Raw genomic sequence first — 14,202 nt, forward strand, 5'->3', positions numbered from 1 at the left:
AATGAAAAAAATCTTCAAAAAAACAAAACAAATAGAAACGGATGCCTGTGACTTTAGATATATCAGTAACACTTTCAAAGTGCCCAGCCTGCCCTGGGTTCACAGCAGCGTGCCTGCTTCTTCTCATCCATGTTCAGGGTCAGTCACCCATTACAGACAACAGTGACAGCCATCTTTATAAGTATATTTTTATTGACAGTAAAAAAAAAATCTTGATGCCTCCTTCCGTGTAAGGAAGGGGCTGCTGAGTCTTGGCACGTGTACCTGTCCACCAAGGCCCAGCGTGCCGGCGGCACGGTAGCCTCCCATACACACACACTGCTAAGAAGGCAGAGTTCACAGTATTTACATTCATGCACTGCAGGTCACACACTGCCTGGACTGTTTAGGTCATATTTGTACAGATCAGAGTACAGTATTTATATATATATATATTTGTATAGATAGATATCTCTTTAAATATATATAACTATATATAATATGCCTTTTTTTTTTAGATCTACTGTTCTTTCATCCAAAATGTCCTCTAGAAGCCTTGTAGAGACACCTGGTAACCGGGAGGTCCTCGATGCTGCTGAGTTCTGACACGACTTAACCACGGTGAGAAACATCGGAGGAAACGCGTGGACATGGGTATTGCTTCTGACCCCTGCATTCAGGCTGCACTGAGAACAGGTCTTAGTGGAGCTGGCGCAGGGCCCTTTGAAATGAAGGTCTAGGTTCACGCTCTTGGCCACCATTGATTTTATGCACGTTACAGCCATGTGGGCTTAAAAAGTAGCGCCGTCTACTGTGACGTGAGATGTACTCTCTAAGTGGCCAGTCCTGGCTTGAGAGGCTGCTCTCAGGGGAACCCTTTTGAGACCTAGCGCCTTCCCTTGGTTTCCCCTAACTGTGGGGCAGGGTAATGCAAGCCCACTAAAGAGAATTTACATGTATACCAGACAAGCACAGTGCAACCCCAGCCAAGGTCCCTGCGGGCTAGTAGCACATGCACATACACACACACTGTGTGCTTTCTAGGTGTAAGCCAAGGTCTGGACATAGGTACATGGAGATCTCAGGCTCTGCCCAGCCCTCAGGCCCCATAGTAGGGAGACCCCTCCAGCCTGGGGTGCCCCTTCTTCACTCCTGAGTCTTGATAACTGGAGGTGGAGTGGGAGGGTGTTACTCTCTCCTGTGAGGCTCCAAGGTGTGTATGTTTACAACTAGGGCCAGGGCTCCTAACTGCCCAGGGTCTGCTGCGGGCCCAGGCACCGGGAGACTGTCCCTTGTCTCATGGGGGTGAGAGACAAGGCACTAGGGTGGAGCCAAACAGGCTTCTCACCCTTATCTTGCCTGTCCCTGATCCACCTCCCCTGGCTTCTTCATCATTTGAAATCACATCCAAAGAGGACGGGCCCCATGTTCCCCTGGGTGGGTGGGGGGGCAGCCCCAGATAAGGATCTTGGCAACCTTGTGCCGGAGCACAAGGCTGTAAAGGGGACATTCAAAACTAACCCAAAGCCATGTCCTCAAGCAAAAGAGGGCAAATGTCACTTACAGGACATTTGCCCTGGACTGTCCTTAGCCCGTACCTAGTGACTCGGGGGCAGAGAACAGGGTCAGCTTCAGGGCACCCAGCCACACAGGACTGGCTTGCGTATCAGTTTTACCTGGCTTTGAAATTCTCGTGTAGCACAAACACTCACCAGAGATCTCTGGTGGTTGAAGAGGAGGCTAATGTACCCAGCTACATCTCTACACTGTGGGGGTGTTTCTTTCCCGTAGGCTTGCTTCCTTCTAGGCCATGTGGCTGGTGAGGGGGGTGGGGGGAGGGGCAAGGGATACAAAAATCACAAGGGTCAAGGGATGTGCCTCACTGTGTGGGTGGCCTCCAGGGAACCGAGCCTGTGGGTGGGAGGTTATCAAGGCTAGCCGATCCTTCCCCACTTTCTCTTCTGCTCACACTCAGGTGGCTCTGGTGCCCTAAGAGTTCTGGCCCACAGAGAAAGCCACTTTAGGGACACACAGAAGGCTACCTTCTCTTGGGAACTTTCTGAGTACCAAATTTAGGCTTCAGGGGACCGTTGGGGGGTACGTGGGTCACAGAGCACTAGACCAGCATCAGCCTGGCACGGAGTGCCCTTACGGGTTTGGCACAAGTTGTGACCTCTGTCCGGTGAGGCAGGGTCTGGCTCACACTGATGCTTCCTGAAGAGCCAGGGGTGGGATGTCGGAGTGGCAAAGGGAACCTCTGACTTTCTTGAGACACCCTCTGCCTGGGCGTCTGGGAGACACTGAGTTCACTCCTTGAGGACTATGTAGGCTGGGCTCACTGCTCCCCCAGGCAGGCATGCAGTAAGGAGTCACAGGCTAGGCTCTGGGTGGGCAAAGGAGGGTGACACGGGCAGTGGAGGTGGAAGACCATGGCAGATACAGTGATGGACAGATGTGTGGGAAGCACCTTTGGAAGGGGACATTTGTCTCATGGCTGTGTGATGGCTTTTGTAAGAATGTCCACAGAGGAGCAGGTGAGTTTCCTGCAGGAGAGGGAAACTTCCAGAATGGGAGCAGTCCCTGGATCACCTTGCTTCTGGCTAAAGTGGGATATCTCTGCCCCAGGCAGACGGGTAGACCCTCCGCTTTCATTGGAATACATGCTTTCAGGAGCAACTGGTGACAGTCGGTGTGCCCAACGCGAGACAAGGAGAGGATGGAGACCTCTGGGTGGTGGTGCTGCTCAGGGGCCACATGCAGGGGAGCCTGGCTCAAGCCTGGTGTCGGTGGTGCACCCCTCGGGGGTGACCATAGCCCGGGAAGAGGATGCTTTCTCTGTCAGGAGGCTCGAGGCCTGAGAAGCAGGAAGTCCTGGACAGGCCCAGGGTCAGCTCATGTCCACCTGCCATCCATGTCCACCAGTGTCACCACGGTGCCCTTCTGGCCAGTGGGTCCCAGGGCCTGCAGGTTCACACCACCGCAGCGTTCACATCCACCCCTTTGTGGCTCTGCGAGGAGCTCATGGGGTACTCAGCGACACCGGTGCCATTCTCATCTTTTCTCAGTGGTTTCCTAGAAAGGGTCAGTGAAGAGGGACAAGGACATCATCGTCAGTTCTGAGCAACTGTGACAATGTAACCTCTGGGCCAGAGTCCAGGTTAGCACATCTGTGGGGTCAATCAGAAGCTACATAGTCTCTTAACTAGGGTATAATTTAGTATAATTTAGTATACAAAGCCAGGGTCTGCTAAGAAGGGGAAGGGAAGGAGACAGCAGTCTGAATCGAAGTATTCTAGATAACCCAAGATGTGCGGTCAGCCCAGCGTGATTGAGCTCTGATTGATCCCTTTCGGAGCAGTTGGTTCACCAGGAGCAGCATTAGTAATCGGAATTTGTATCTTGCTTCTGTGTGATCAAAATCATGGTACATGGAGGGAGTGACTGAGTGGTGAGAACCGTGGAGGTGTTAGTCACACCGGCTGGGCTGGCGGTGGCGGTGATGACAACCTGATGCTACTGGTGATGGGTATGGTGATAATCGTGGTGGAGAAAGGGTTAGTGATGGTGGAGGAGGTGATGGTAGTGGTGGTGGATAGGGTGATGCTGATAGTGTGATAATGATGGTGAGGGAAGTTATGGTAGTGGTGATAACGTGGAGAAGGTGGTGATGGTAGGGGAGGTGGTGGAGGTGCTGGTGGTGCTAGTAGACAGGGGGATGACAGTTATAGTTGTTGTGGTAGTCATGACAACGGTGGTGACAGTGACTGTGGTGATGGTAATGGCAGGGGTAATGATGACGAATTCCCAAGCTGAGCTAGTACAGGCCAGTGAATCTTTATTGCTTCATAGGACCATCAAAAGCTCATCTCAGAGGCCACTGAACCCAAGATCCGGTCTTGATCCTGTCTTGAGTACAAGGGATCAGGAAGGTTAGGAGGGAGGTCCTGAAAAGGGTCTAGGCCCTCTGCTGAGGGTGTGACATCCCAGAGCTCCTTCTGGCCTGTCTGAAGCCCTTGTTTCTTCTCTGAGTCATTCGGGCGGTCTTCACCCTGAGTATCCACACCCTCCTGGCTGCACTGTACAATCTGTTTCACACCACTATATTGCTGCCTCGTAGGTGTAGATGGCTCCAATTGAGCATTGCTCAGGCACCTCCTGTGTCCCCAGAGGTACCCGGGATGAATGGCTCTTGCTAGGTATTCTCTAAACTAGACATTTACAATCATCTTCAAAAACTCAGCGATCGGGCTGGAGAGATGGCTCAGTGGTTAAGAGCACCGACTGCTCTTCCGAAGGTCCTGAGTTCAAATCCCAGCAACCACATGGTGGCTCACAACCATCTGTAATGAGGTCTGACGACCTCTTCTGGTGCATCTGGAGACTCGAGCATCCTCAGAGCCTGCCCAAAGACAGGATGGGCAGGAATGGTATTTTGTGTCTCGTTCAAAGACCTCAGAATGGACACTGCTTGCGGAATCTCAGCAAAGCAGGGAGGCAGGGAGATGGTTAGTAGAGTCATGAGATATCAGGACATCTCACATGATACATGGAGGTCACATTTATTCTTGTTCCCCTCTTTCTTGTATCAAAAGTTTTTGACAGAAGAATTCACTCTAGTTGGCTGAGCCTAGCCACTGCGGCTTTTAGAAAAAGCAAGATCTAATCCCCCTGTCCCCCCCGTGCCCCGGTGTGTCATGCTTTGAACAGACTCCTTTTGGGTAGAGATCTTTGTTCCTCTCCAGGCTCCCCCCCCCCAAAGAATCTAGACTGGAATTAAGAGTCATTTCAAGGGGGAAACTGAGGCTGAGTGAAAACTTTGACTTGCCAAGGCTCCCAGCTGCATCGCAGTGGGACCTGGACTGTCCCTATAGGTCACCATCCCCAGCAGGCTTTCTCCTAAGAACAAGTTCTTCTGTCTGGCTCCTTGGAGAAGCCTCCCTGCACCTCCTCTCAGAGATCCCTCCAAGTCTTACTGAGCCTTCAAAATCAATCACAGGGCACAGAAGTGTCCAGATGCCAGCTCGTGGTGATGGTGGCCTAAAAGGCTCTCAGGGGAACGTAGGTTTGGCTTGCTCACCTCCTGGCACCAGAGCCAAGACTTCCTCTGTTCTGCTCCCTGTACTTTGGTCATAGCTGTTCGAAAAGCCTTCTGGGATTCATTGGTGCCAGTGAGAGCCAATTTGTCCCCAAAGCGGAAGGAGGATAGCTCTGTGACTCCATTCTCTCACCAAACACAGCACTCATGGGTGACACTAGCCACTTTAAGGGGCAGAGGCCACAGCTTCTAGAACCTCAGCTTTCCACCACTCTCTACCTGTGCGAACTCAACCAACCTATGCAACCTCTCTGAGCCTCAGATTCCTTTTCTATAAAATGGGTACAACAGTGTCTCTTCCATAGGTTTGTTGGAAGGATTAAACACATTAGTGCATATCAAGCATGCGGATGGGTGTCTACCAGACAGTGAGTGCTCTGTAAGTATCTGTTAGCTCTCAGCACTACTGTCAGAGAGGCATCACGGGAGTTGATTGATTGGCCAGCAGCGGCCATCATACCGTCCTCCAGTCTGCCCAGACCTCCTACTTAGCATGCACCTTCTGAGGCTCTGGAAGACCTAGCAGATATTGCTAGGACTCTTTCCGATCCTCCAATCTGTGGGAGCCAAGCTGGGCTGGTCCCACCAAGCAAGGCAGAGGCCACAGAGAGCTCCTTTAAATGGCCTGGTTCCTAAAACCAAAAGAAAGGGGAGTGAGTGTCACCATGTGTCCTGGCTTCTGGCAGAAGGGATGGGGGACAGTGGCCTTGCCTTTTGGAGACCTGCCTTGACCCACTAGGTGCTGGTGCACCATGCACAGGGCTCCAGCCACAGAGCCCCAAAGGGCCTTTGCAGGAGCTGCATCCACCAGGCCTGGACTCTAGAGTTCTGCACCCAAGCTGCTGTTGTGTTGAGGAAAGGGAAGTTGCAGTTTAGCTATGAGCAGTCCACAGTTTGGGGAAAAGATACATTCATCTCTCTCTCTCTCTCTCTCTCTCTCTCTCTCTCTCTCTCTCTCTCTCTCTCACACACACACACACACACACACACACACACAAACACACAAACCACACATCACAGAGGCCCAGAAGGAGCCTCCTCTACAGAGCACAGACTTCCCCAATCTTGAGTTTGAGGCCAGAAAAAAGCTTTCCCCAGACACCAAGGTGTCACTGGGAGAAGCAGATGGTGCATGAGCAGCTCTCCCTCTACACCCAGGTGAAGGTGAGCCATGGATGTGACCTGTGGACACCCTCACATTATCCACATCAACCCTCTGGATTGAGGCTGGGAGCAGCAGGGGTTGGGGCAGGCAGGGGGAGGCCCCTTCAAGGCTGTGACTCTGCTCTGCAGAGCTCTGCAGTCATGGATCTATACAGGACAGAGCCCTTCCCAGGATTGATGCCAGAGAATGCACAGCCAGCCACATGTGGAGCTCTAGACAGGGAACCTCGGGGATATCTTAGGCTCTCTGAGTGCTCTGTAAACCCCTGAGATACCACATGGTTAGGAGGTGTGAACATCATTTGTGGGAGGGGCTGTGGACAGAGGTTGCCCACATGGCACCTGACCCACTGAGGGTCTGGGTATCTGCCTTTCTGAAGCTTCAGACAATAGAATAGAGAGCTATGAAACAAAAATGTAAGTCCTTGGAAACAGCCTCCACCTATTTCACTCTGGTGACAGGCACACACAGACCCCTGTTCTTGGGACTGGTTCCCAAGGTGACCTTGGCACCCCAGAAAACCCTTGTCCTGGGTTTCCAGAAGTCTTTCCTGGCCTGGGCTCCCCGTGCCCACTGGAGGCTGAAGCAGTGGAATAGAGGGTTTGCTTGAAGCCAGCCTGGGCTACATCATGAGATCCTGTCTCAAATATATCTATTGAACCTGCAGTTTGGGGATGGAACTGGTCTGACAAGATGACAAATAGGGGAAGACAGCATTGAATAGGACAAGGTCTGAGCCCAAAACCTTTGTGTGAGACTAGATAGCCTGCAGCCCTCCAGGACAGAAGGAGTAGACAAACGTGACCATATTAAACAGTGACCTTGATAGATCCAGGCAGAGTCACCTCCTTGACTCAGTCAGTGGTGGCATCTGCACTATCACCCCAAGGTACACAGTGAACAGCCCAAGCTCCAATTCCCAAAGTCCTAGAGGCTCAACTACTGTCAACTGGGATTGGGATTCACCATGACCCCTCTGAGTACCCACAGCAGGCAGTTGTCCCTAAGCTTAGGGACGATCAGTCCTCTTTCCTAGGGTCAGGTGAGTGGTGAATGGCTAAATGATCTTTATCATTTATAAACACTCCATGTCTCTGTTAATGGAGCCAGCACATAGTGGGTAGTCACAACACTTTAGCAGTGAAAGACTCCATCCACTTTGGTGTCCAAAGCCAGGTCTGTGCCCAGAGTTACTGGGTCTCAGGGCCTCTGAGCCTGTCTGTCTGTCTGACCTTCTGACCTCGGCAGGACACAGACATCAAATCCCCACCTCCTCACTCCCCAGGAAGGGCAGACAGGGGTGCATAGGCTCATCCATCGTCAACGTTGGCTGACGAGAGACGGACTTTGGTACCACACAGTCCTGGACTCAAATTCTGATAGGATGGCAGCTTCCTATCTCCTTGGAGACTCAGTTTCCTAGTCTGAAAAACTCAGGAGCACTGGGGGAAAGGTTGGGGGACAGACTAAGAACACAGGACAGAGAGACAAACCCACAACATAGCCTGAAATTTCCGGGAGTCTATTGTTTGCTGAGGTCATCCTGTAATCTGAGTTCTAGAAGTAACTCCCCGTCTCCGCACTGGGATGCGCGTGCCCAGGTCTGTGCAGTGGCTTGGCTCAAGTCCTCCCTCTCCTGCCCAGGTGCAGGGCTTGAGGCCCATGGGCCCGACCACACCCTCCTTCTAAGATTTCTTTTGTCATTCTTCTTGGTTTTGAATCGTTAAAGTGATATAATTATGCAGGTGAGTGGACTCAGGAGAGAAAATTAAGTATCTGAGATGCTACCAATTATTCTAGTAATAATTAGAAGTAACTTTCAGAGCTTAGGGATTAGGGAAGGAAAACGTTCCCTAATCATATTTCTCAGAAATGTTATTAATGACCGCTGCCCTTGGGTGCTTGACGGTGTTTTCTGCATGGCTCTTGTGTTTGCTAAAGCAGATGTAGAACTTGCAGGATCAAACATCCTAACCCTTGGGAAGGTATGTCTGTGATCGACTCTGAAATATTAAAGGTACAAGAACAAAGAGAAACCCGCTGTAGCCGTTACAGCAAATTCATGGCAAGCATTAAACCGGTTAGGGACAGAGAGGGTCCCCTGCTCATCCTTCCCACTCCTTAACTGGATGACAATCTTTATCATTTACCAAAGTGGCCTTGCTGGTCTCCAAAGGGGCTCCCCGTGACACGGTGGCTGGACACTCACCTCTTTATGGCTTTGTAGCAAATGATGACCAGGACAGTCAGAAACACCAGGGAGGCACAGACCACTGCAACGATGATCACCAGACCAGACCACCAGCTGTCCTCCGCAGGGCAGGAGGTAGAGTTAGGAGCTGAAAGAGACCGGCGCCCCCGTGTCTCTGAGTGAGAGGTGGATCTCTGTGGTACTGTCCAGGGAGTGGCACTCACAGCTATCCATCACCCCAAGGAAGGCCCTCTGAACTTTGCTGCCTTCCCTACCCCCCACCTCAGCAGGTGACATCATGCTTGGCCCCCAGCCAGCCCTTCCCCCACTCAGTGCCTCCACCCGGCCTCCACAAGCTCAGAGCAGGGGTTGAGCGCCTGGCTAAGCAGGCCTCCATCCTCCCAGGCCTGAGCTAACTGACAGCAGGGTCGGGCTTAATTTCCCATGAAAAATAACAGAACATCTCATTCTCTCGGCCAAGGCATTAAATCCGGTGCCTCTGTGGTTGGGGGTGGGGTGGCAGGCTCGCAGGGGACTTAGGAAGAGAAAGGAGGGAGGCTGGCCCCTCCATGTGCTTCTGAACTGACTTTCTTATGAGAGGTTATTGCTCTTCATGCCTGGATTGGGCCCAGGTGATGCCACTGTCACAGTCTGCGTGGAAGGGGCCGAGAACACGTATCCATAACCATGTAACATGACAGCTAACTCCACAAGGACTTCCTGTCCTCACGCTACCCCTGAGGAGTCTTAGGGTAAGCCCCTTCCCTGGTTGGTCTGGGTATGTTGATGCTCACCTGGATAACAGGTCTCAACTGACTGTTTATTCCTCCCATGCCCCCAGTAAAGCAAAGAGGCCTGGGTGTTACAAAAGGACTGGAGGGGAGGCGGGGGGGGGGGTGAGGGAAGAGAGGAGTGGACAGATCACACAGACAGACAGACAGACAGACAGACAGACAAGTCATCAATATACTTGAAGATTTGCACAAGAATCACAACTGTATCCCCAGCTCTGTACGAGGCATCCTGAAGGAGGCCACAGCATGTCCGGAGCCAGTGAAAGATGCCCAAGAACCCAGGAAAGTGTCCAGGGGGGAGGGGATCCTGCCTGTCCACAGACCTTCCGATGGCTGTAACAGATGTCCACACCAGCAGAAGCCACACTCATGGTTCCTACGACTTTCAAAATACCCTTGAGTCTCTTCCTCAACGATCCCTGACCTGGGACAGCCATCCTAGCAATGGCTAAAATAATAGATAAGATTTGTTTGCTCCTGGCACTCATGGAAATCAGATCACGTGAAAGGCATTCTAGTTTGTTTGTTTGTTTGTTTGTTTGTTTGTTTGTTTTTACATCTGCTTTATTTATTTAGCAGCGTTGGGATTTACCAAGGTAGTTATACAGTTAGTTCAGTAGTTTTGTGGACGAGTAGTGCATGTGCATGTGCTTATGTGTGTGTATGTGATGTGCGTGATTAATATCATAAGCAAACACCTAGATATCTTTCCCAGATGTTTCCACTCTGGTACCCTCCCAGGCAGAACCAAGAACCGAGCAGAACAGAGAGAAGGAAGATCCAGGAAGACATTCTATGAATTCCCAGGGGATCGGTCGGGGCTGCAGTGTCTATACTGTTCCAGCACCTGCAAAGGACTGCCCCTTCTTTTCATGGAAGAGAAAGCTCTTCTGTAACTCTGTCCTAGGCACTGACCTTTTGGGGGGGGCATCCACCCTGCATGTTGCAGCTGCCATCTTCCTGTGTGTAGTCTCAGTGTGTGGCTACTCCTCAGCCTAGTGTCCCAGAGCACAGGAAGGGGAAGGTGTTCTTTTGGGTTGCTACAACAAATGATTTCATCAGCTAGGGATAGTCACAATGAGCTAGATGCACCTAAGTTAGAATTGTCCCTCAAAGGTGCCATCAAGGCCCTCCTTTGAGATTCTGTCCACAAGCCAGGTTTTAAGCCTCGGTCTGGGATTTGGCAGAGCCAAATTTCCTTATACTCTGGAGGTGAGGTGGGGATTTTCTTTTGATGGTCCTTTTTCAAAGCATTGCTACTAGAAACAGCTTGCTCTGGTTGTGTGCCCTTCTGTCTGAGACCAGTGGGACCCAGCAGGTGCAGATGAGCACTGTGCATGCAGAAGGAGACAGCCCATCTCTGAAGAGGAGTCCTTTCCAGAGACCTAGTTGAGGCACAAGTCACAGATTTTGTTCACAAAGCCAGAGATAGATTCGAAGATGGCATTCGCATTTGTCCTTGCTTGAGTTGACTAGAGAATGCCAGGGCTGGAGGAAGCCCGGGTGTTGTCACTTCAGGACAGAGAATGGACACTGAAGCAACTTGAGTGAGGACTGGAGCGGGGCCCTGAAGCTGTTGGAGCTTCCTTCATACTAGCCTCGTCACTGCCTCAGTTTCCCTCAGGACTCCTGCAAAGACGATCACAGCTCACCAGGTGGGCAGGCTGGAGGCTCATAATTAGAGGTAGCCTCCTCGTAGTGCTCATTCATGTGTGCGTGCATGCATTCCCTGGGACATGAACTGAGCATGCTCAGTGTTTACTGCGAAGAGCTAAGGGGGACAGAGATGAATCAGACACAAGCTGTCCTCTGCCAGACCTGGCGCCAGCTGCCACGGGATGACTATGAAGCTGACTAAGACCTGATCCTCTTGCAATGAGGAAGCAGCAATCTCCAAAAGAAGCGACGACATGCACAGACTGCCAGCCAGTACCCAAGGAAAGGGCAACCTGCACTTTGAGATGGCAATCCTGGGTGACAGGCGGGGGAACGCCAAGGCCCAGGAAAGAGCTGCTGTTTTCTGTCAGTCCCTTTAAACATGACAGAAAGGCAGGAGCTGTCCTGAAACCTCAGGGTCGTGTCACCCTTTCCTGAACCCGAGAAGCTGACCTATCAGTCAGCTCTCCTGACCCAGTGCAGATGATGATCAGGTAGCCACGGGGGCACTGGGGGAGCCTGGGGGGCCCAGGCTCACTCAAGTCTGCTGTGCCAGGGGAGTCTTGTTCTTTCTAGTCAGCCCATGCCTCATGAAAGGGCTGGGAATTCCCAGCCTGGACCAGGCCCTGGACACCATGGTGAAAAGCTTTCAGACTTCTGCTTCTAGGCAACAGGGGGTAAGACAGTGTGCTTTGTTGACTCTCCTCAAATATCCAGAAAGTTCCAAATATACGAAGCAATGGGCAACAAGACAGTGGCCCACAGAGAGCTTAGCTGAAGACCTGGGGCACTGAAGCCATTAAAGAAAAATGTGTCAAGATGTAGGCCCAGGCCAGGAGTTTCTGAAAAGGACTCAGAGCCCAGGAAATAAACCCAAGAACCACCCATGGAGATCGTACGCCACTGAGAATCTTTTGCACAGCCAAGGAAACCATCATCAGAGCGAAGAGATGACTTGCTAAAAGTCTTTGCCAACCACACATCAGGTGGGACCATCCAGACTATATAAAGAGCTGAAAAAAAAAATTAGACAAGCCACCCAATCAATAAGCGGGTCAATGAGCTAAACAGAAAGTTCCTGAAAGAAATGGAAGTGGCCAGTAAGTCCCTGGTGTCCAACATCCTGAGCCATCAAGGAAATGCAAACTAAAACAACTCTGAGATTCCTTCTCACACCTGTCTGAAGGAGGGGCCTGGATCCTAGAGGTGAGGATGCAAAGGGGCGGGGCAGACCTAAGGGGACTGAGAGTCGCTGCTTCGCAGAAATCTAACACTAGAAACAACACACACACTGCTGCATCCCTGGGTACACGTCTGAAGGAATCTGACTCCTGCCACGGACCGGCTTATACATTCATGTTCATTAGCCAAGACATGGGGCCAACCTAGGTGTCCATCAGCAGATGAACAGGTAAAGAAGGTGTGGTCCATCCAGTGGGACTTACTTCAGCTGTAAAGAAAGATGAAGCCTTTATAGCTGAAAACAAAAAGAAACAGAACAAACAAACAAACAAAAACCAAGGATGAAACCAGAGATTATTAAATGAAACAAACCAGATTCAGATAGATGAACACGGTTTTCCCTTAGATGTACGATTAAGATTTAAGTGTGTGTGTGTGTGTGTGTGTGTGTGTTTATGTGTGTTTGTGTGTGTGTTGCATCCGTGAAAGTAGAAAGAAGAACATGAGAGGGGAGGAAGATCTCTCATACAGAAGGAATGGGGAAAGGAGAGGACAGAGAAATCGTGTAACCTCAAAGCAGAAGGGAAGATTCAGCGGGGAGCAGGAAGGGAATGGAAAGAGCAAAGGGTGGGGAGAAGGGGATGAACAAGAACAGCATGGAGTGGTACACATGTATGAAAATGCCACGACAAAGCCCTATTACTTTCCATATCAATTTAAAATGACAGTGACTCTGACTGCGATGATAGTGATGATGATGGTGATGATGATGATGGACAGTGACACCCCCCCCAGCTTTCTGCCTCAAGGAATTTCTTAGATCAGTGTAGGAGGGAGGACTCCAGGCAGTGGCCAGGACAGAGGTGGTCTCTGCCCTGGGGAGTTCTGGGAAGAGTAGAAGAAGCCAATGAAAAGCAGTCCTGTGTGTGGCGAGCGCTAGGATGGGAAGAGAGATCAGTAGATCAGGATTCACAGGAATCCGGAAAGGAAGCAGATAGAGGTGGCTCATCAGATGCGCCCAGTGGGTGGGCATTTAAGGGGACAGAGGAAATCAGTAAGCCTCCCTGGGGGTGGGGGGCTCATAGACTTCACGACACACAACCACATACTGTGGTGCCCTGGCTCATGTACTCCCTGTTAGCAGTAGGGAAACTGGGGCTTGGTGGAGCTGAATCATCACATACGACTGGGCAGCCTGAGAGAGCCAGCCATGCAAGGCGGGAATGAATTAAAGTGGCCGTCTTAGGCTTACTTCCTGCTGCCGTGATAAAAAGACTCAGACAGAAGCAACTTAAAGGGGCAAAGTCTTCTTTTAGCTCACAGTTCAATGCACAGTCCGTCACTGCGGGGGGGGGGGGAGCTGCAGCAGCTGGAACTTTGGAGAATGAGTCTCGTGCATCCACAGTGGAGAGGCAGCTGGGCTGCACATCAGTGCTCAGCCTGCACTCAGCACTTTACCCAGGATCCCCGGCTCAGGGGAGTGGTCCTACTCACAATTAGGACGGCTTTGACTTGAGTCACGTGTCAATGAACACAATCAAGACAACCCCTCACAGACACCCTCAGAAGCTACCCTCAGTGTAGGCAGTCTCTCACAGGCTGGCCCAGAGGCCCTCCTCCTAGGTGCTGAGATGACAGCTGTTCCTATCACAGGGGCTCTGAGGGGTCTGGAAGCAATCCTGTCTTTAAGCGCCATTGTGAACCAGTTTAGAAGGGAGCAGAATGATTGCTCTGCTGTTTAAAAGTGACTTCTCAGGGGCTTGATTTGTAAGTGAGGAGCTTGCTGCCTGAGAACAAGGACCTGAGCTTGGTTCCAGTAAGAGCCAGTGTGGTGGGGCACGCCTGTAACTCCAGCACTGCGACAGCACAGGCAGATGGTTAAGGATGATCATAGACGTCCAAAGTTGATCTCAGGTACTACACACACACACACACACACACACACACACACACACACACACACAAAACCACTCATATGTACACACACACATACATACCCACACACACTCACACACATACATGCACACACTCTTACATACACACATACTCACATGCACACACTCATACACATACTCTCACATACTTTCACACACTCACATGCACATACTCACACACATACACACACTCACACACATACATG

The 14,202-nt window shown here is 51.1% G+C and overlaps 1 protein-coding gene across 2 annotated transcripts in view; it reads right to left on the bottom strand.

Moving 5' to 3' along the window:
* Positions 1 to 1,454: 1,454 nt before the first annotated feature.
* Prima1 (proline rich membrane anchor 1) overlaps positions 1,455 to 14,202 on the bottom strand; it is a 47,633-nt gene continuing 34,885 nt past the window's right edge. For both annotated transcript variants that reach the window (XM_029540945.1, XM_021202539.2), the window contains exons 4-5: positions 8,449 to 8,578; positions 1,455 to 3,051 (exon numbers count right to left, since the gene is read on the bottom strand). In XM_029540945.1, coding sequence (XP_029396805.1) covers positions 2,949 to 3,051; positions 8,449 to 8,578 — 233 coding nt within the window. In that variant the 3' untranslated portion in view covers positions 1,455 to 2,948. The remainder of the gene's footprint in view (positions 3,052 to 8,448; positions 8,579 to 14,202) is intronic.

Source organism: Mus pahari, chromosome 7 (genome assembly GCF_900095145.1).
Source record: "Mus pahari chromosome 7, PAHARI_EIJ_v1.1, whole genome shotgun sequence".
Taxonomy (NCBI): Eukaryota; Metazoa; Chordata; class Mammalia; order Rodentia; family Muridae; genus Mus; species Mus pahari.